This window comes from Phaenicophaeus curvirostris, chromosome 14, assembly GCF_032191515.1.
Source record: "Phaenicophaeus curvirostris isolate KB17595 chromosome 14, BPBGC_Pcur_1.0, whole genome shotgun sequence".
NCBI classification, from domain to species: domain Eukaryota; kingdom Metazoa; phylum Chordata; class Aves; order Cuculiformes; family Cuculidae; genus Phaenicophaeus; species Phaenicophaeus curvirostris.
Genome location: NC_091405.1, coordinates 21,744,416 through 21,766,905, shown reverse-complemented (window position 1 = coordinate 21,766,905; position 22,490 = coordinate 21,744,416). Strand labels below are relative to the sequence as shown.

General features: G+C 37.7%; 1 protein-coding gene across 4 annotated transcripts in view; it reads right to left on the bottom strand.

Annotated features, from left to right (window-relative positions):
* Positions 1–384: 384 nt before the first annotated feature.
* Positions 385–22,490, bottom strand: part of PHKB (phosphorylase kinase regulatory subunit beta) — a 63,722-nt gene continuing 41,616 nt past the window's right edge. For 3 of the 4 annotated variants that reach the window (XM_069868564.1, XM_069868566.1, XM_069868567.1), the window contains 15 exons: positions 21,313–21,396; positions 20,760–20,864; positions 19,915–19,997; positions 19,744–19,834; positions 16,951–17,012; positions 16,700–16,862; positions 15,818–15,899; positions 13,244–13,301; positions 11,401–11,491; positions 10,079–10,281; positions 6,135–6,269; positions 4,985–5,114; positions 4,234–4,341; positions 2,775–2,915; positions 385–1,142 (listed from right to left, as the gene is read on the bottom strand). In XM_069868564.1, coding sequence (XP_069724665.1) covers positions 1,005–1,142; positions 2,775–2,915; positions 4,234–4,341; positions 4,985–5,114; positions 6,135–6,269; positions 10,079–10,281; positions 11,401–11,491; positions 13,244–13,301; positions 15,818–15,899; positions 16,700–16,862; positions 16,951–17,012; positions 19,744–19,834; positions 19,915–19,997; positions 20,760–20,864; positions 21,313–21,396 — 1,674 coding nt within the window. In that variant the 3' untranslated portion in view covers positions 385–1,004. Of the gene's footprint in view, positions 1,143–2,774; positions 2,916–4,233; positions 4,342–4,984; positions 5,115–6,134; positions 6,270–10,078; positions 10,282–11,400; positions 11,492–12,344; positions 12,436–13,243; positions 13,302–15,817; positions 15,900–16,699; positions 16,863–16,950; positions 17,013–19,743; positions 19,835–19,914; positions 19,998–20,759; positions 20,865–21,312; positions 21,397–22,490 lie in introns of all 4 variants that reach the window. The other variant, XM_069868565.1, reaches the window with a different exon arrangement.

The window sequence follows — 22,490 nt, the reverse complement described above, 5'->3', positions numbered from 1 at the left end:
GTTAGTCTTCACTCCCCTTGTCAAGTTCAGCTCCAGCTGCACCTTGGTTTTCCTGACCCCATCCCTACACAACTGGGCAGCATCCCTGTACTCTTCCCCGGTTCCCTGTCCCTGCTTGCACTGTCTGTGCAGTTGCCTTTTGCTCTTCAGTTTGACCAGCAGGCCTTGACTCAGACGCGCTGGTCTCCTCCCTTCCCTGCGTGATTTCCTGCATCTGGGGACTGAGTGCTCTTGCACTTCATGGAAAGCATCCTTAAATATTTACCGTCTCTTTTCTGCTTCCTTGTCCCTGAGGACCGTATCCCAGGGGGTGCTATTGATTGACTATTTGAACAACTGGAAGTTTGCTTTCTTGCCACTGAAGTCAATAGGAGTCTTTGCATATAACTTCCAAGTATTTTTATTGACACTTTTTTAATAAGCATTTGCTTTTTATTACTTTCACCAAAATAAAGCATATAGAAAAGAGTGTTTTCACACATTTGGGAGATAAAGAAATGTATCTTGAATTCTCTAAAGCATTGATAGCTTATGTAATACAACATTTTTTTTCTTCACCGATGTTACCTTCACCTCCAATTTGTGGAATAATAAAAAAAAAATCCAATTTTCATATTTCCACACTGATGGCATGCATGTTAATTATGGCATTTTCGGAATTTAATTTAGAATTCACAATAAACTTGTTTGTAACTATAAATAAATAAAGGTATAAAGGCAAAAATCTCATACTGCATTTCTCTGAAAGTTACCAACTATGCTTAACTTAAGACCATAAATACAATCCCATTCAGGTTAATCACTTATTATAGCACTAAATTCATGTGCTCAGAGTTTCATGCTGCATAGTTGAAAAAAAACATTAGGTAGCACTTAGTATCCTTAATGGCACTTGCATTTGTGTTACTAGCCAGGGCTATGGTTTAAAACAGTGGTTTAATATACGCTTGGAAATCACATAGAACGCTAAATAAAGCAACGATTCCTATGTCGTGTTTCAAGCTTTAGCTAATGGTACAAGGATCATCATTGCTTGCTTTCATTTCCCCTTCCAGCAGTAAAGAGATCACAGCCTTACTCAAGTAGCTGCACGTTCCCTTCTTTCCAGTTGGGTGAGTGTTGTAGAAAGTGGTCATGTCACCCTGCAGGACAGGGGTAAGACATTTCATTTAGTACCTCTGATGTAAAGCAGCTGAGCACAGGTGAACAAGACAAACATTTAGAAATGCAAATGCGTTGATCAGACTCTAAAGCTGCAGTATAATTCTGCTCAATATTCAGAACTCTCCCACATATACTTACCTGAACATGTGGAAAACAGATCAGTAAAATGTATGGCCAATATTTCTTTACTGATGTGCCCAGTCCTGTACAGATACCATCTTCTTAATATTTAAAAGAAAAATGTAACAGGTCTCAGAGAATAACTGCTCTCCTAAGAGATGCAGCTAGATGATTAGTGTGTAGTAATGCACTGTGCTACCACAGCATGGCTGTGAGCAAGGTCCTTAGCTGTACATGGAGAGATGCTGACTAAAGATGTATGTGGGGGAAAAATGTTCTTTTTTAAATCCAAGAACCAGACCACAGGTAGCACGTGAACTAATTCGTTAATCACATTAACAAAACAGGTTTCCTTCACCGAACACCTGTTTTGCACAGTTAATGATGTTAAAATATCTGTTTAATCAAAATTACATATTGGCTGCTGCAGTAAAAGTTCCACTCATTAATTAAGGAAATTGGTAACTTCTGTTAAATCAAAGGCAGAGATTGTGTGGTGAAAATATTAGTCTTCTGTAGTTTCAGGGTGTGTTTGAAATTATGGAGTTTGAAATACTGACATTCATTATGTGTTAACAAGGAACTTAAAAAGTTCAATTATCTGCAAGTCAGTTTAATGAAAGAGCATAGTTCAGACAACTCAGGAGTTTGTTAGGAAAAATTGAGACAGAGTACCATCAGAATAATCTTAAGTAGGCTACAGTTAACTGCCAGTGAGCATATACCTAGGAATATGCGAGAGTCAGGTTCCAGAAAATTTTAATGTAAGGAGTGGGAATTTCCAGAAACAACAGCCTCCAATATACTATTCACAACTATAATTTGGGATTTCTTTCTAAGAGACAAAAAGGCATCATTATAAGTAGATCCAGGCTTGGAAAAAAGATCCATCACTGTAATGGAGGTCAGGGCAGCACCAGGGAAGATTGGGTCTTACACGGCATTTTTTCTTCCTGCTTATAGCTATCAGGAGTTTCCAGCTTCCAACTCGGAAGCTTCCAGCTCCTAACTCAGTAGCATATTCAAGATACTGTGTGGAGCTGGTCTGCCTTTGCTACGGCTGCAACTGCAAAGTCCTCCCTCCTTTCTTGGTGGACACAAGATTAAGTTCACAGTTCCTTTCTGAACTTTTTTTCCCCTTTCTTTTCTCTTTTTTTTTTTTTGCTATTTTTACTCTTCTCTGACCTAATTAATTCTTTCTCCTTTAAAGAGTATTATAACTATTTCAGCACCATGTAACATCGCAAGTGTTCTCCCTACCATACCATTTTGAATTTACTGTTTATCAACACAGTACGTACGCATCTTTTCTCTCTACTTAAAGGCTCCTTGCAAGCTTATGCAGCACTTGGGTGTATTCATTTATTATTTGCGTACCATTCTGAACTCCTATCAGTTGTTTTTTATTTTGAACTACAGAGAATGAACATTTATAACTAACTTCAATAAGAACAGTAAATTAATATGTAAGACAGTAATATTTTACTCACTTGTTTTTCAGCTTCCTTTGTACTGCTGTGATCTTTCTGAAAGTCATAAAATGCTTCCTGCACCACTTTGTCCAAGTCCACTTTGTCCTGGAACTCTAGCTCAGGATTTCTCTCCAAAATAACAGATATAACCATCAACAACTGGAAGGCAGAAAAAGACTGTAAGACTTTATATTTGATTTGTTAAAATTCAGGTTACATAACAGCTCTGTTAATAACTGCATGCGCTTCTTTCAAGCAGTAAGCCATTTAATAATGGCACAGGTAATAGTGCACAGATAACAGAATTCTGACTTCGAGAAAAGAATCACTGAAATAGTAGGCTTTTATGACAGGTTACAATTTCTGGTGACTACCTAGATAATGGCATTGCAAAAATTATTGACATTATCATCTAACTTTGCTGGGAGCCAGGGAAGTTATTTTCCAGTTTATTCAGTTACTGTGTGGCTGCACAAATGCTGGTGCTCAGCCAGCAGAGAGGGTGAAAAGTGGCACATACTAAACTCTCAGCATCTGAGGCATAATCACATATGTAATTTGTACAATCATACTCTGACAAAGTTTATAGAAAACAGACACAATAGACAAAGTTTAAAGTCAGTGGACACCAACAAGAAGTCTCACTTCAAGAGAATTTACATTCCTTATATCTGAAAGAGATTTACAATAGGAAGGTGAACATGATGTGTGACTTGTCTTGATAACTACAAGTGGGCAGCAAAGTGTATATTGATCATTTTGGGTTTTGATAATCGTGTTATCTTTCAGCAAGAATTAGGGAAGTTCCACCAAGCACCATGACAATTAGTTGTTAGCCAGAACTGGGATGGATTTGATTTCACCGTGTAGGAATACTCACAAGCACCAGAGGCATATGCTTAGGAACTAACAGTGAATACTGCTGACAGCACAGATGTCAATTATCAAGGGTACAGATGCTTTTCATGTGTTCAAAAAGTATATAGGATGCGCACTGGTGGGGAAGGAGTTTAAACAGCCTTCTGCTTTACTGCTAGGTATGGGAACATAAGGACGCTAAAAGCTCGAAGTTAGTTGATTTGATAGCATAAAGTAACTTATCAGACAGCCTCACCAAAATGGGAACATAGAATCTATAACATGGCAAATTGGTATTTGCAAGGCCTAGAAAATTGTTATGAAAAGGCATGGGCTAGGGACTTGCAGGAAAGCTACTTTGGAAATACTATTCTTATTAATTTTTCACCCTCTGTAACCTAATTGTATTGGCACTGTCATTAATAATTCATCCGTTTGCTACAGAGGAAGAATATGAAGAACCTAGTATATTCAAAACATATTAACAGGAACCTGTTTAATTATACAAAATCTTTGGAGAAACCACCGAAAGAAATGTTTATATTCAATATGTTGTTTCTTCAACTATTTGAGGGTCGGTTACTACATTTTAACATTTCATTCATTGTAGGACACAGACCTCTACGATAATCTGCCTGTATTCCGGCTGGTCGATATTTTGCAGCATATCTTCAACTAGAAGGGAAAAATTCATTTCATACATCGTCATATCCGATAAGGTTGGTTGCTGAAAAAAAAAAACCAAACCACATTAATAATTAATGATTTAGGCTGAACATTAGGAAAAAATTTTTCACAGAAAGGGGCACTGGGCACTGGAACAGGCTGCCCAGGGAGGTGGTTGAGTCACCTTCCCTGGAGGTGTTTAAGGCACGGGTGGACGAGGCGCTGAGGGGCATGATTTAGTGTTTGATAGGAATGGTTGGACTCGATGATCCAGTGGGTCTTTTCCAACCTGGTGATTCTATGATTCTACGATTTACTCAAAATCTATTTGCATTAATTCAAAACCACCCCAGGCAGAGCCTATTTGCTTGTTGAATAAATGATACTCAACTAAGAGTATTATACAACCGCTCTAGGATCAAAAAGGGAGCAGATTTCAGAGTACATGACTTGGAAAGGATCTTCTAGACTTATGCTTTATAAATATGTTTTAATAGAAATGACTGACGTTCATTCCATTCTAATTGTACTTTACTGGGAACAAAAAGGAAAAATTGAAAATACTTTTTTTTTTTTTTTAAATCCTGACAGGAACTATTACTTTAAGTAATATGTTATGGCATAAAGTAGACATTAACGATAAAATAATTCACCATTAATAGCCAGGTAGAGCAGAAATAACTGACAATCTCTGCTGGTTTTACCTGTGGTAAAAATCTCCCTGCGACTATTAAACCATTAGGGGTTCTCTCCAAAATCTGCCACACTCGATCATAGAATCCAGCAGGAGTTCGATTGAGGGAACCGTCTATGTGTCTTCTGTTTAGCCAGCCTCTGTGGACAAAGAAAATTGAGAACTTGAAGTAAAAAACTCTTACAGATGCAGAACCAAGCCATGTTCTGTGGTGTAAGTCAGCAGGTAAGCAGTGACATCAAACACGTATTAATGATGCATGTTCAGTATACATTGCGCTTTCTGGTATGTTAAGCTGTAAAGCAAACAAAATCAAGTTGCTCACCACATACAGCTTATGTGTGTACTTGTGCTTTATGTAACTGGAGTAAAAGAATTAACTATGAAATCTATACATTGCAGTGCCAGTAAAAGTGGTAGGCTGAATTCATCATGCCTAATCAATTTAAGTCACCATAAACTAAAACATACTTAAACCATAAGTCACCGTGTGGTACCTATGTCAGCCACGTTTATACACATTGGAAAAAAAACAGTATTCACTAGAATATTAACAATTACTGTACTATCATACAATAGGCCTTTCTGCACACCAATGCCATTTTACTTTTGTGATAATCACTGTTGTTACCACTTCTAGAGACAGACACTGTCTGAAAAACACGTAGTTAACTTTCATAAAATTAAGTTACTAAGATGAGGCTTTTCGGCAAAGTTAGAGAGTTAATTCTGCTTTAGCTCAAACCAGAACAGTCTTCAACACTTTGTCTCACAATGAATGCTGGTTTTGGCAGCTAGTTACAGCTTGCAGAAAACATTACAAATTTCAGTCAGCACCACTATTTCTTTGAACAGCAGACAAACCGTTCTTACAAGTTACTTAAGTAGACAGTGTAAGTAATTTTTGGCTCCTTTCCCCACATCAAAGGATGTAATCCTTCACATTACCGCTGAAGGATGACATTTAGTGCAATGAAATAAGACTTCCACATAGATAAAAATGAAAAGGTGCATTTTTGCTACCTTTCCTTAAATAAGTGTATTACTGATTGCAGATGTCTGGTGATTTCAAATGTATGCTAAGTACTTCAGAAATGAAAATTACTTGAGCAGGCTATTATGAATGCAAACGGGTGCCACAGACCCACAAGTCCCATTACCTCCCCTGCTGCTGTGGTTGAAGAATATCCAGCAGAAGCTGCTTCACATCACTAGGGGACATCTGGTATAAGTCCTTGGCTGGCATATTCCCAGCACGGATTTTTAATTCATGCTTCATAGCATGGATAATCCATCTGAAATAAGGGAGGAAAACATTTATTAATTAAATACAAAATTTCCACAGATGAAAAGTTAATCTAATAAAATAGCTCATAAGAATTGCACATGATCCCGCTATTGGGCTGTCACGACACGTATAAAATATCAAACAAATATTGTACTAGCCTTACTGTGTTGTGGAATTTACTCACGTTTTGTGTTTGTAACATGCTACAATCTAAAAAGGATAATGCACAGATTTTAAGAAACGTGTTGTGAAACATGCTTTTCTGAGGGAAGATATATTTGACCACATATTCCCCTATGTCGAATGTTCACAAACATTTACCTGCCTTTTGATGTTAAAATTCCTACTCAAAATTATGCTCTGACAGTCTATGCATTTTGCTGATGAGTTTTAAAAAAAACAGAAAAATTAATTGATTTTACATTTAAAAATACTTCAGGGCTTATTTATAGTTTTTGCCTTTGAAATTCCTTTTTACAGTCTATCACACTTTTCTTTCGCTACACCCTTTAGAAAAGATTCGATTAAATAAAAATATGCGACAGTGAAAATTTTTCAGCCTTAGGTATCAGAGAGGCAGAGCTTTGCAAATTATTGGAAGAAACTGCTGTATTTTATTCTGCGCATTATATAAAAACAGTGTTATAGTCTCTTAATAAAACTGAAGATTAAACAATGCACAGATACATCTGAAGCAAAGTAACTGAGCACAGAGCTCAGTCTCTTACCATCTTCGTTGCTTCGGTTGAAGTAGCTATTACTGTCAAAAGGGAAAACAAAACTTAACTAGTTTTTCTTCAAATAGTCCATCCTATAACACCTGATCAAGTCTGGTTACATCAAAGAGCTTAAATGTGTTTATCAGAAAATGCAGAGCATTCCTAAGAGAGCTACCTCATCCACAGGCATGGAATTATTTAGCTTAAAAGGTATAGAATGTTTTGGTTTATGTATATTTAAGTCAAGTCACAATCTTTTCTGAAGGATTCTTAGTAATGAGACAGAATTCTGAGATGATTCACTATTGCATTAAATTTGAGGTTTGTAGGACCATTCATTGAAGGTGCTATATACAAAAGAACATTAGGCAACATGGACATATTACATTATCCAGAACACACTATGTTTATTTATTTTAGTGAGTGAATAGCCTCCTCCTACTGCTACTAAGATTAACAAACAGAACTGGCTTAGGGATTGGTTCTTTTTTCACTTATCACTCAAATGCATCTGCATGGAAGTCATTTCACTGTTTCTCTTTGCAGCGGCCTACAAAACAGAAAAGTCAAGAGCAGACCTCCTCCTGAGCTCTTCACTGATAAAAGGTGGGTATAAGTCAGTTGGTTGGAAGCTTTTACAGTAATAAGGCTGTCAGGAACTTGAACTACTTCAACATGAAACACTGAAAACAAATCTGTAACAAAACACTAACTCAAATCATCACCAAACTGGAACAGTGTTTCTTCCAGAAGGTTAATTTTTCTCACTGTAGCGGGTGAGAACACCAAAATAAAAGAAATCAAACACCTAGCATTCATCTTGAAAGAAAACAAAATGTAAATCGCAAAAGGATTGGAGAACAAGGAAGGTGAGGAAAGAGGAATGGCATGGATCCGTAGAAGGTACAAAAGAAGTATTTAAGTGCAAAAGGACAGATGTATTTGCATTAATTGTATTACATTACATGTAACACGGGTGACTGGAAAAGCGTTTGGTTTCACAATGACTGGCACATACTGCTAAAGTGGAAGCATGAATCTTGTGTGCTAGAAAGATGGCCGGCATCTACCTTCAGTGCTGAAATGCTGTATTTTGTCTATGAAAAAATACATTAGATGGAACACATTAAGTTCTAATTTTAAAGCATGCTCACTAATTCTGTAAACCTCAGTCCGCAGCACCTGGCCTCTTCAAAGAGGTGCTAATTCAAATGCATCTGTCTCTTCCTGAATATGAAAAAACATTTATGTAAAGTAAATGCAGACACCATGGAATATGATGGCACTCCAGCACAGCACTCCCAACACCTGATCAAAGAACTAAATGGAACAATCCAGTAGGTAACTGACATTTTAAACTTGATTCAGGTTTGTGGTCCCTAGGCTATGTGTAGCTTAGCCTAACCTATGCGGTACAAAATTGGACAACTACGTAGCTGATCCACAGTCAAAAAGTGCTAAGTGTCTGCAATTGGGATACTATTCAGTTGACAGGGGGTTGTTTGGGTTCTTTCTGAAGAACAAAAAGACATTTTTAGCAACCTTATAGAACAAATCAGGGTGGGTTTTTTACCAAGGCAATTAAGTATTTTTGTGTACAGAACTGCTCTTGAACAATGTCTTTGTTTTGCCAGATGTCAGATACTCAGATTCCCTCAGTGTCAGAAGTATACCTCGGTGCCTCAACATATTTTAGGAAAACTACAATGTTAAGTACCTTTGAACTGCAGAAGGCTTTTGTTACCCTGAAGCCCCATTACAGACAACACTAAAAGAACATGCTATCTTTTTAAGCATATTATTGCACTGAAACTCTGAAAAAAACCTAGTTTAAGTACCTCAAAACACTGTTTGCAAGGGATTTGTTCCTCATGGTTGCCACAATTTTAGGACTGATTTAGATGAAGCTGTATTATGAACTGAGCTTACTCGAAATCGAAGAATGCAACTAGAAGCCTGGAGAAGAATTGCGTGGTTTTGTAAGGGAAGAAGTTCATGCTGCATCCTTCCTAGATTATTGCTTTTATGCAGTCTCTACCCTTCATCCATTTGCCCCAAATGTACATGACACGGATGATTGCTCAAGGGAGCAAAAAGCTTTTAAAGGCCTCATCCAGGAGCCTTAATCCTAGACTGCACTTTTTTCTCCTTCCTCAAGTCCTGAAAGTGTCTGACAGCAAAAGCTTTCACTGCCTTGTTACCTCTTGATTTCTCTCTCCCTGCCAGTACAGCACATCCTTAGCCTCCAGCCATGTGGGCAGGCAACAGCACACCCTGTGTGTACCTACGTTATCTGTGGGGCACTGTAAAGAAAGAACCAGCGTTTGGTTTGGCATGATCCGTTATTCTACAGATTGTCTTGCTGACCATGCACAGAGCATGAACTTTGAGCAGAGTTTGTATCCAGCTCTGCAGCTGGGAAATTGGATGGCATAGTGTGCTGTATGTCTGCTGCCAGGTAGGAAACTGTCTCAGGAGCACCACTAATACGTTCCAGTAACTATTATTTCAGGTATGGAAATGAGGCCAGTTGCAACCTAAAGCAGAATCTCTTCGCCCCACTGCACTGCTAACAGAGCCTTGTTTTGTCTATGCCGGAGATACATCCAGTGCCGCTGGGAAGCTGGTCACTGCCTCCTGGGCCATGAGGAGAGCCAGGCTGAACATGCTGCCTGGCAACTGCCCACAGGACAGGGTGCTCTGAAGGCAGCATGCCTGCCACTGCTCCTTCACTCTACATAATGCATCTAACCCCACCGTGCTGGTCTTGGTGCAAAAAACCTAACGTGACAGGGATCAAGCTTTGAAAAATCCTATGGTTCAGTGTATTGGCAGTAGGGAAGCTTCAAATGGGCCGTGACAGGGACTGCCCCTCCTGCTCTTCATGCTGTTGACAGGAAAATTTGCGGCAAGTTGTGTACCTGCTTTTGGCACGTTAATTTAAAGCAGCCTTCCCAGAAATGTAGCACTGAAGTATACAAGTTTTACTGCATCATCTTACATAAACCATTTTTACAATGCAGCAACAACCTTTTTTGAAGTTTGTATGTTCCCCTGCAGCGCTAGTGGCAAGAACACCCACAGATCTTTCACTGACCCAATCCGTATCTTCAGCATGCCACTGAAAAGCTCAGGTGAATTTGAGATGATCCAGCCAATGTGTATGACAAGTTCCTGCTGAATTACGGCTTCTCTTTCATCTTGTAAATGACATTTTTCATAGATTATGTTCTTAATCACTCCTGGGGATAAGGGATTAGAAATAACTTCTTCCTCTTGGCCAAAAGCTCCCAGTGTCACCTACAGTATATTAAGAAAAATTCAAAAGATATAGACAGGAATAAAAGTGCCATCAAAGCAATTCAGAAACCAAAATTAATGAACTCCGTTTTTCTTGTTAAAACTTAACAATGCAAAAATAATTTCATGTCAATGACTGACACTTGTTAGTACTGTTAGTTGAACACTTAAAATTCAAAATTAAATACATAGTTTTGTTTTCTTATTTTTTAATAGCATCCTAAAAGTTACAGCTTTCATTTTACAAAAATACACTGCTGGCACTGCATTGTTCAACCACAAAAAAGGAATGTTGTTAAAATTCTGATTTGCTTTTAATCTGCTGTCAGAAACAACAGCAACGCTATTTTTCCTCCTGCATTAAAGATCATTATTATAAAGGGATCAATGAAGGCAAGTTAGATTAAAAAGTTGAAAATGAACAGCTCCAAAACATGCTCCGTGCAGATGCAGCTTCCTCTATAGCTGTGTAGCACCAGAAGCAAATACTCAGACCTCAGTCGGAGGCAAGACACAGACACATCTGTAGCAATAGCATTGCATGTTAGTAAGTATACACACGTATGTATCGTAATACTAAAATACATAATATTCAATTACTGATATTTGGACACAATTCTTGATGAACTTAATTAAAATTATTATGCTGGGAGAAAAGCTCTACTCAGGAAATAACACTGATGATTAAACTTTGAAACAGAAAACTAAAATCCTGAAAGACTTTTTGTTCAACTGCCACCCAACTGTGGGCTTACACTCAACTACAGAGAGTGGCTACATCTTCACCAGTACGTCTTAAAAAGAGGCTTTATTACGCGGTTCCATCCAGTTTTGTGAAACAGAGGGCATATATAGAAAATGTGAGAAGCTAGGCAAATTGTGTCTCCTCCCTTCTTATCTAGACACTGAACTCCCTTATCCTTATCTTCTCTATATTTTTCCTCTTCAGTAAGGATTTTTTTAAGCCATGGGGTACTTTTAAAAGAAGCATTAGAGGCCTTCAAAATTATAAAGCCCATTTATTTAGTTTCTGTGTTATTATAACTGTTATTCCTGAATACAGGAATAGAGTTATTGTAACTGTATTCCTGAATACAGTTCTGAGGAGTAAAGACTTACCTGCTTGCCCTGAACTAAAACATTAGTAATAGATGGTGCAAGGCTGTCCACTAGTTTACCTAAAAGACTTGCTGCGAAGCGCACAACAGACCTGAGGGCAGAAAACAGAGCAATCCCACTACATATCACAAGCTAGTTTAATGAATTCATGCATAAATTTGAAGTCTGCCGCAGCAGAGATCCCAAAGCTAACTCAGTAAATACATACATTATTTATAAAATGGAATTTGGATCGGATTTTTTGTAATCTTCTGTGGATTTTCAATTTTTAGTCTAGACACAGGTTAATTGATGAAAAATAAATTCAGTTTGAACTCATTAAACTACTAGCTCCATAAAAAGCTTGTCGTTCTTTTCTCAGCATCATCTTGAAAACAGACAGGCATGGGATGTCAGCTTCTCTTTTGTGACATTTTCATCATTTTGCAAGATAACCTTGGTGTTTAAGGAAAAGTAAGAAAGATTTTGTAAGAGAAGGTCAACACCTGACACCAAGGTTTTGTTTTGTTTTTTTCCATGCTGAGGTAATATTTTGTATGTGTAGCATGAAAAGAAGAGATGTGTAAACTGCTAGGTTTCAAAACTAGCTGTAACTTCTAAGAGAAGCATTTTTTCACGTTGGCAGCTGATGGTTGAAGATATAGATAGGTGTAATATTAATTCGCTGACAAAGTACAAAACTACTGTGTTTGAGACCTTCTAGCTCAGGCTTTGAGGCTACTAAGAATAATTTATTCACAGAGATAATGAATGAGTTGTAGTATTCTATAGTGTTAGTAAAAAAAATTTAAACAGTTGATGTCGACTTCTGTGAAAACTGCTACACACTTCTTAAGATCAAGAGCAAAGCTTTTCAAAAAATGCATTAGCTGATACTATCAAAATGCAAATAAGCAAAAAAAAAAATCTCACTGAGCTGCATTTCAGACTTTTGGGCACTTTACCTGTTTCCCATGTACCAGTAAAGTAGTAATATGTGGGGTTATAGAAGAAGAAAATTTCTGTGCAAATGCAGCACTGTAGCGCAACACCAACCTATATGTTTGTCACATGGCAATCATGGAAGAGAAATGAAAAACAGTTTACATGTTTTGTTTCTAAAAATACTTTTGATTTTCATTCTTTACAAAAAATACCATCAAGGTATTTTGGTTCTACCTTATGATTGGCAAAGGCCCATTTAACTGCATGAACAGACCAAAATGAAAAATGAAAAGCAGTCTCTGTATTTACATGTGCATCTGTCAGGAACAGTTACAGAGTGAGAGAACAGAATTCAGGGCAGGCTCAATTCATTTCTCCGACAGCGAGATATGAAATTTATACTGAGCTTCAGGGCAAAGACATTAATAAACAACACATAAATACCAACCTATTTGCTGAAGGTTTTTAAAGTTATTGGGGCAAATCAGGCTTGAGGCAAATTATTCTGGGGCAGTAAACGAATCCTCCAAGTGTCTCAACTTAACTGATTTCTATTTGATTACCAGCGTTGCTACAGAAAAATACTGATAATATTTTATCATGCTTTGTAAGAACTAAAAGCATGAGTATTCTTTTCGCATTATTTGCATTTAACAAGAACTGTACATTGGCAACAATAGTCAGAAAACACAGCTCACTACTCATTTAAATTTTAAAAGGTAACAGTAAGAAAATACCTCTTAATTTTTTAAAGCATTAAAGACCCAATCTTTGGCTGCAATGAACATACAATATTGTCAGTAAAGCTGCCCTTTTTCCCCCCACCTTAAGTGTGTAAGGATCCAACTTTACTATCTAAACACATACTATGGAATAAAAATGGCATAAAACAAAACCAACATGATATATGTATACAAACCAGAGTTTTTTGCTGCCAGCTCTTCTATAGATTCTTTCAATATGCTCAGCAACAGTACCTAAATGGCATTTAAAAAAACAAAAAAACACAAACAAAACACCAGGAAAAAAGATGTATAGGTTTTCATTTAATAGTAATATGCTAAATTTGATCATAAAAATTAATTCTAATCAGCTTTAGTAAAGCACTTACCTACTGTGCTTCCCATCTAAAATGTAGATACAATCAAGTGCCCAATCATCCAGTTGTATGTTGTTATGCAAGACGCCAAACCAATTTCAGTTAAATTTGCAGCTACAAGACCTATGATATCACCTACTGTGGCAATGTATTGGGGAAAATAAATCTATGTCAGATTTGGCCTAAAAAGGTGCATCCCCACCATAATGTACATCTTCAAACTGCAAATCACATTTTGGATACAGAAGGTAGATGCTTTCTCCACTGTTGTGCCTCTTTCTTTCTATATGAGCGCTAGATCACCCGGTTAAACATGAGGAACAGGAAACTTTGATTGCACAGGAAGTTGGGAGAGTGTGAAAGAGAATCTCTTTCACCACTTTGCGGCTTTGCCCTGAACAACCACAATAAGGTGGCCCCAAAGGCACCAGACTGACGCTATGAGCCAGCTTTGGTAGTCGGGTGCATTACAGCACTACACCAGTGAAGCTAATTATCAAAGTATAACAGGGGATACTGGACAGATACAGAGACATTCTATTCCCACTTTAGTACTCCTCCGAGCTGACAGTGTGTTCTCCAGACCCAAAGAGAATATTTCAAGCAGTGTCATCTATTAAAGTATCATCATGCTGTACAGACATGACCTAAAAAAAAAAGAGAGGGCAGGACGTGGGAAAAGCACTGCTTCTAAGTAAAAGTCAGCAGTCCAGGATTCAAAAAGGCATGAAGCACACCAATTACAATCATCAGAACCATAGATATTATTCTTTTGAGAGCCCATAGTTGATCATAGTGCGTCAACTCGCTACACTAACACCTCCAACTGTTCAGGGCTCACATGGGGACCTTTATGTTAAAGGTGGCAGCAAACATTCCATTACTTAGACTTCATTTAGTCTCTAGATTTTTGAATTCTCAGATGGAATGGACAAGTTTTTCATGCCAGGCACTTATTGGTGAACAGTTAAGTTCATCTATAACAACAGGAGAGCAAGTTGACTCACAAAATCAGAGCCTGTATCTATGAGCTGGAACACCCAAAGTTCTTTTATGTTTTATTGATTGTGTGATTATTTAATGTCAGTCTCGGTAATCCCCAGTCATAGGAAGACAGGAACTCTTAGTCAGTGACTCAGACTGTTTAATGCAAGGTGGTTATTAAAAAGGTTATCATCATCTAGTATTTCATATGGGATGGCACAGAAAGGTCTACAGAAGTCAGCTCTGAACAGTCAAGAGGCACAACAGTACTTCTTGATCTGAGAGGTTTCAAGAGAGTTTTGAAGTTCATCATCATAATCTAAAAGAGGTGATGCCGGTTGCTTACAAAGGTTAGGAAGTCTGCCTTAAGTTGTTTCCAGAGTAAAGAAGGACACAGTCTACAAAAGGACTACTAGAGAAAGCTACTGAAGCTCTCGAAACCTGACAACAGTACAGGTACCAGCAGCCAAAACGCCTGCTTCAGAGGCTACACGTGCCCAATGCTCAGATTCAGGCTATGATTTCGATTCACATTGTATTTCAGCAACATACTGTGTCTCAGCTAATGAATTTTATTCCACTTTACATTGTTTTCCATGACATTTTTAATATAGCAATATGGATTTAATGCATATTTCTGTCAAAATGACAACTCCTCACATGAACTAGCTGTCTTATGAAGCTGAGCTCTACAATATGAGGTGGTAAGTTACGCTACTTGATGAATAACTAACAATAGTGTTTGGGTTTAAGATTCCTCTTTTTCTGAGAAGTACTCACAGAATCACAGAATAACCAGGTTGGAAGAGACCCACCGGATCATCGAGTCCAACCGTTCCCATCAAACACTAATATACTCATATATACAAAGGTAGCTAATAAGCAGGCTTTGGAGAAAACCACCACCAGACCTTGCAGCACAAATCCACAAGCCTCAGTAGCTTCTTCTGAATTATTTTACATGAATTTAAATCCTGTGCTCTAATACAAAGCCATCACAGTAACTTAGAGTGAGCTTCACAGATGTATTGAATTAAAGTCTGACTACAGCAAAGTAAAAGAAAATTTCAGTATAAAGCTTCACATAGTTCAGACTAAATGTTACAGACGCAAACTTGCCTTAGATTTCAGTTTTCTCTACAAGATCAAATCCACTATTTTTTATATCTATGTGTTCAGAATTATAACGCGATACAGCACCAGCCTACAAACAATCTAAAAGAGTTCATATATTTAGCAGCTCGTTCCCTACCACGCTGTGAATTTGCATGTCCCATTTAATGAGAAATTGCTTTAAATGGCAAAGAAAACAGCTACACAGCTGCTTGCATGCACAGCCATTATTCACGTTCATTACAACTAAACATACAGCTGCTTCACTCAGAATCATCAAATGAGAGAAATGCTTACCCTCCTTGGTGATAAAATTCGGTCCTTCCCTTTTAAGCAATATACTTGAGAGTAATGCTTGACTTGCTAGGCAATTGCAATCCTTAAAAAAAAAAGGCAACAGAATAACTATAAATAGCCACTAGATTTTCAGTGAAGCAAAACCAGAACAACTATTAAACCAAAGAGCCTTTTTTTTTTAATTAAACAAAAAACAAAAAAAAAGTCTACAAGCTTTGTTTTTAAGGGGACTACACAACTATTTCACACCCAAAGTACACTGTATCCTTGTCACTGCTGCCTGCAGAGGCCTGGCCTCAGAAACATTTCCTGGTTGTCTGTTCTCAGTGTTTCTGTTCCTGGTGTTCTGTCATTTACAGCAGAAATGCTTGTAATAACATAAGGGACCGAGCAGAATACTTTGTGTTCTTACTGAACACCGGGTCTAGAAACAGTTACAGGTAGTTTTCTTTTAGGTACAGAAAAAATGCCAGACTGGCACTTCCCTGTGGTATCATGAAGCAGCTTCCAGTCTGTCAGTGTTAACACCAGCTGCTGAAGTCTTTTGAGTTTTAGTTCAGCAATAAAATACCTATTCATAAGACACGTGACAAATTAATCCCCTTCTATATGGTCATTTATTACCAGAAGAAGATTTGGGTAGCTGGGAGAAAGTTCCACAAGATGGGCCAGAAAGTTGCAGGATGTTAAAATGAAGGATTCTCAAGAGGAAGATTCTCCGAGTATGAAAAGGATCATGAGACATTTTATGCTATATTTTAACATGAAACCATGACACTACCCGTGTTGATCTCAGTAGGTTGCTGTTTAAAAGCATACCAGCACGTAACTTCTCATTTCATGAGCGTGAAGTTACACTGTATTTTTACCAAGTTTTCTTACATTGAGTTTCTGCAGGATCTCATATGTTGACTTGTTTTTCCAGTCATTAATATTTACATCTGGTTGCTGCTCAAGTTCAGAAGCATTTGGAGTACTAGACTGTCGCTTGACTTTTGAATGTTTTGGAAGATCCAGCTCCTCCAAACTCTTAAATACAGGAGCCCTGAAAAATAAGTACTTCGTTTCTTCATAGTTCATAAAATATTTTCATTATCAAATAGCTAAGCATTATTATTTACACATAGCCTTACTCTTCTGTTTCAGTGATTCTTAGGAAGTCAAGTTGTTCAACAACAGCTCCAGATATTAATGTCTGAAATTAAAAAATGAAAAAAATTAGAAAAGAAAATGTACAGAACTGGAATAGCTGGTTTTTGATCTCAGTAAGTTGCTGGTGGTTCCACTGAGGAAGCAGTTTCTTTATTCACAGTTTCAATTATCTGTACGCTTTCAGGGTATTTTTCCTCTTTCTCAAGATCTCACTTAAAACAGCAAAAATCTCTCAGGGCTGCTCTCTCTTTTGCTGGTATTCTGCTGTTCTTTTGTTTGCCTGCAATGTACACCTTAATCAAGCAATGTCCTCCCCCTGGAAAAAAAACAGGTACAATAAAAACACCGAGATCAAAGATTTGCACTTATCAGAGCCCTTCATGATACTCGTGTTCTGGAACATAACACTTGTTATTCCAGGGATCGATGAAGGGTGGGAAGCTTTCCCGTCAGTGTCAGCGATGTTCCAAGGAAACATAAGCTAACAGAATTTCCTATTCTGTAGTCATTCCTTAATCCAAGCACGCCTGCCCTAAGCGTGCACATCAAATGCAGATTACAAATACTTTCTGTCTCAGAGTATTGCATACCTGAAATTCAATGTTGCATGTACCTGATGTAGTCACAACAACTCCAAATTTATATGAATTTCCTATTAATTTACTGCCAGAGGAAGTGTATTGTACTACAGCATTTTTAAGACTGCTTTTTGATGGGTTTTGTGCGCTAAATAAAAGCAAGTGTGTTTTGTGAACTTTTCCATTTTCATTGTACGTGAGTTGAAGTAACATATTGTTCTGTTACACTGCAAGATGACTGAAAATAAAAAACACCCTGCTTTGCTTTTATTGCTAGTGTCGTTCTTTTTTTGACTGGCATAGCTTCTTGAACACACAACAATGAAGGTGAAAAATCAGAAAAAAGCTACTCTATTGAAGTCTAAAATTCTCAGCGGCTTTGTATGTTGCAAGAAACTTTACCCTGTCCACTTCTGGAGCTACTTCCTAGGAAATCCACCTTTCTTCTAAGAAAGGCGTTTAAGTCTAAGCATACACATTTTATAATTAATTAGATTTTGTATATTTTACAAGAAAAAAGGAGCATTCACCCAATTAGAGACATGTTCTGTCTCTAGGCATGTTTACACATACGCATTATCTAAATGAAGTAGCTGAATACAATTCATAAAGATCCAATACATATTTTGCTGGAATAGATGAATTATTTAAGAAAACATCAGAAACTAGATGTCTTTTTCCCAAATCCTCCTCCATAATGAAACGAGACTTTTTCCAAAATGTGACAACTGTGCAGTAAGACTGACAGACTGCAGTTAAAACCGACTGAGAGGGTATGCCGTTCTCCACCAGTAAGTGCACTGATCACCACAGAATCACAGAATCACAGAATAACCAGGTTGGAAGAGACCCACCAGATCATCGAGTCCAACCGTTCCTATCAAACACTAAACCATACCCCTCAGCACCTCGTCCATCCGTGCCTTAAACACCTCCACGGAAGGCGAGTCAACCACCTCCCTGGGCAGCCTGTTCCAGTGCCCAATGACCCTTTCTGTGAAAAATTTTTTCCTAATGTCCAGCCTAAACATCCCTGGTGGAGCTTGAGGCCATTCCCTCTTGTCCTGTCCCCTGTCACTTGGAAGAAGAGGCCAGCACCCTCCTCTCTACAACCTCCTTTCAGGTACTTGTAGAGAGCAATGAGGTCTCCCCTCAGCCTCCTCTTCTCCAGGCTAAACACCCCCAGCTCTCTTAGCCGCTCCTCATAAGGCCTGTTCTCCAGCCCTCTCACCAGCTTTGTTGCTCTTCTCTGGACTCATTCCAGAGCCTCAACATCCTTCTTGTGGTGAGGGGCCCAGAACTGAACACAGGATTCAAGGAGCGGTCTCACCAGTGCCGACCAATATCGACCACTGGCCTTAAAGCCAAATAAACATTTGTTTGTGGTTTTACTGTATACTATTTTTAATCAAATGCAAGACAAGTCAGTCAGTGCAGTTAACTTTAAAAATAAACAAATCACCACATAAACACCCCAGACAAAGGAAAAGTTTTCCATGGACAGTAACAGCATTTGCTACAGGACTACATGACCTACATGTGACCAGTAGAAATACATAAATATTTGAAGATTACACGGACATCCTAAAGCATCAGAGCTATGAGTACTTAATTTATGAATGACCCAGCTCATCCACAAATTCATGACTTACCAGTAAACAAGAAAATTGGTGTCAAGAAGGGTTCTTCAGTAGGTATAAAGAGTAGCTGGCACATGTCAGTATCTAAAACCAGCACCTGACTCAGCACTGTTCATATTTTAATTAAGAAAATGTTCCTGCTTTAATTCAAACAGCAAAGATGTTAAAACTAGATCTTAGTTCTTGTGAGACTTCTAATATATGTGAAGTACCTTTCTTTTTTTATCCCCTCAGTTACCTAATCAAAAGGAATCCCTCAATGCTTGACATTGCGGATTTATCCTTTGGTTTTGCCAAACATCAAAAAACCTTTATCCCTTCTGAAAATCCTCTAAAAAGATTATTACTTTCAAAAGCCTCATCAAAAAGATTTAAAATAAACCCATATTTCTCCTGAGGTAGAACAAAAACTGTACCAAGTGCTTCGGATCTTGACTCCTTAATTTTATGATACTAAATAAAATACTTAAAAGTCCCATAAAAAAAACAAAGTAGTAAGAATATATTGACCAATATTAGGAGGGTAAGAATAGAACATTCTTGAAAAACATCATACCTGTACTCTGTCAACATGCACTTTCACTCCTCCAACAATTCCCTTTCTAAAGGCTGCCAACATGTCTAATATTGGATTAAATCTGCTTCCTCTGAAATTTAAGACAGAACTCCATTAATCTTGCTGTCAGGAAAATACCACGCTGCAAATAATGCTTTTATCTCTCTTTACCTGATATTGTCTTCACGGATAAGTACCACAAACAGTGGACGACCATGCATTTTCCAGTACTGCTTAATGAACTGAAGTGCATTCTAGGCAAGAAAAATATGTTAATCACAGAAAAAACCCAACCACCACAAGCACAACATGCCAGAATACACAGTACAGATATGAGAAGGGCTACCTTAAAATAGCATCATTGAAAAACCCAAAAGATTCAAAAACCCTTCACTAATAAAACTTTAGCAGATTTCTTCAATGAATTTAAACTGCTTCCAATCACTGCTATTCCACAAGTTTTCTAAAAAAAACTCCTAGCGTAGCTCTTGATCCCCCAGAGAGAGCACAGTGTATCGAACTACATGAGCATCCCACAGTATTGAACTAGACAGCCACGAGCAGGGAACAACCAGTGCCACCCTCTCTACACTGGAAGCGGCTGCTTGATTACAGGGGACTGGACACGGAAGCCTCACGCTGCTGCGGGTCCTACTATAGTTCGGCAAAGAAGGCAATATTTAATCTTTGTGCAAAGTGCAGTAAATTTTCTCCAGGTGACGCCTTCCTATTTCACTCACAAAGACCAAAACAAACAAATGATAACTTGCTTGCTGCACTAGAGCATCCCCAGTCATTATTGGGTGACTTTGTCCAATAACACTAGAATTGATACTGGGCTGACAGAATATTTATCTTAGTATATTTTCCAGCATAAAATGCAAGTCTATTTCTATATTAGTAGACTACACACTGTACAGTGTTCCCCTTTCAGTCTTCTATTTTACCAAACTTCACAGTTCACTCTTCTTCAGACTATGTTTTAGTCAGTTTCTTAAAAGAAAAGTTACAAATACCTTAATGTCATCAATCAACATCATAACATCCTGAGACATGTAGAAATCACTTAGATCAAAAATGATCGAGTAGCAAACTACGGTCTTTCCTAGTATTCGATAAATCTGTTGAGAGAGGAAACTCCCATTAATCTTTTAAAGCATCTGAAGCACTGAAGTAGCTGAAAAGGCAAATAAAAAAAGGTATTTTGAAACTATCAAAATAATAATCAATGTAGAACAACTGAATTCAAAAAGAAAAAAAGGTAAAACATTAGGGATGCAGATCTACACTATTTCAGTTAAAGCAGTTCCCTTCATCACCATTCAACCTGCTCTGGCAGAAGCATTACTGTAACTGGCCAAGTTTTACTGTAATTGGACATCTAGGAAATGTATGACGGCTTAAGAGTAAGACAGATCGTGCACATTCATAATAGCAAAATACACCACATGAACTTTTTGCATAAAATAAAATTACATTTCATTTCTCTTTAAAATAATTCAGAAACTAATTCAATGTTTCTCAGAAATATACATCGATAAAAATATTATAAACATCTCTTGCAACAACCTTTGATGTTCCAAGGCATCCTATAGGCCTGTCCGGTCTTCCAGATAATCCCAACTTGTCATTGACTCCCAAATGGAAGTAAGCCTGTGAGAAAGAATCAAGAAAACAGAGGAAAAACTGTGCATAAGCCTTTCTCACACTCCTACCAGGTCTTACGTAGAAAGCTATGTGTGTTCTGCTCCAATTAGAAAGCAAGATTCATGACGTGGCCGTTACCTCTATCTGTGTTTCCCCCAAGAAAACCGCGTCACTGCTAGCAGGCCCGGAGCAGTTCCCCATCCCTCCTTCTAGTAATAATTTCAGGAGGATGCAGGTGACAACACAGTTAATACCGGTTTTCATTAGAAGGGAGATGTCTTCACTGAGGGTAAGTAGGGGTGCTGGGCAGGAGCCTCACCCATGATTAGGCCACATTGGTGCGACTCTGGGCTTGGGCAAAGCACCCCAGTCCTGCTGGTATACATAGTTTCAAAATACAACTAAAATCTTTTGCTTTCTGTATTAGGTCTTATTTCTACTTTCTTATTCTTGTTATTTTTCTAGTCGATATAATTAAAATTCCAAAAATCTTCAAATTGCTCATTGAAATAATTTTTTAAAGAATCATTTTTAAAGGATGGTTTGTGTGTATAGTCTGGCTAAGTCTGCCTTCTGCAATGCTTTTCCACTGTGGATACAATGGTAATATGGGAACTCTTCAAAGATCTTTATTCTAATTTTCGCAAAAGGCCTGCAAAATTAATGCATTTACAACACAAACAAAATGAAATTATCTCATTATTCATCGCTTGAGTCTTATTTGAGTTAAATCATGTATGTCTAATTTTGTAAGATTTCGGCAGAAAAAGAAATAAATCTTCATTTATTACAGTGTATAAGAATAAAACCATAAAAACCCAGCCAAGCTGTGAGCAACACAGTATAAATGAACCAGTTAAAGTTACACCTTTATTCACTTTATTTGGGCTGTTTTAGATAAGGAACCCACCACTACTAAAACTGCAGATAATTTTCCAAAGATCAGTTTTTATGTAAAGCTCAATAGGCTTTTATTGCTGTCAGCTGGGGCCTCTCTGATATTACTCATGGTTCTGCATTAATATCAAAAACTATTTAAAAAAGAAAAGAAATAAAATTACCTATATCACCTGTTCATCCAGACTAAGTAACCATATTCA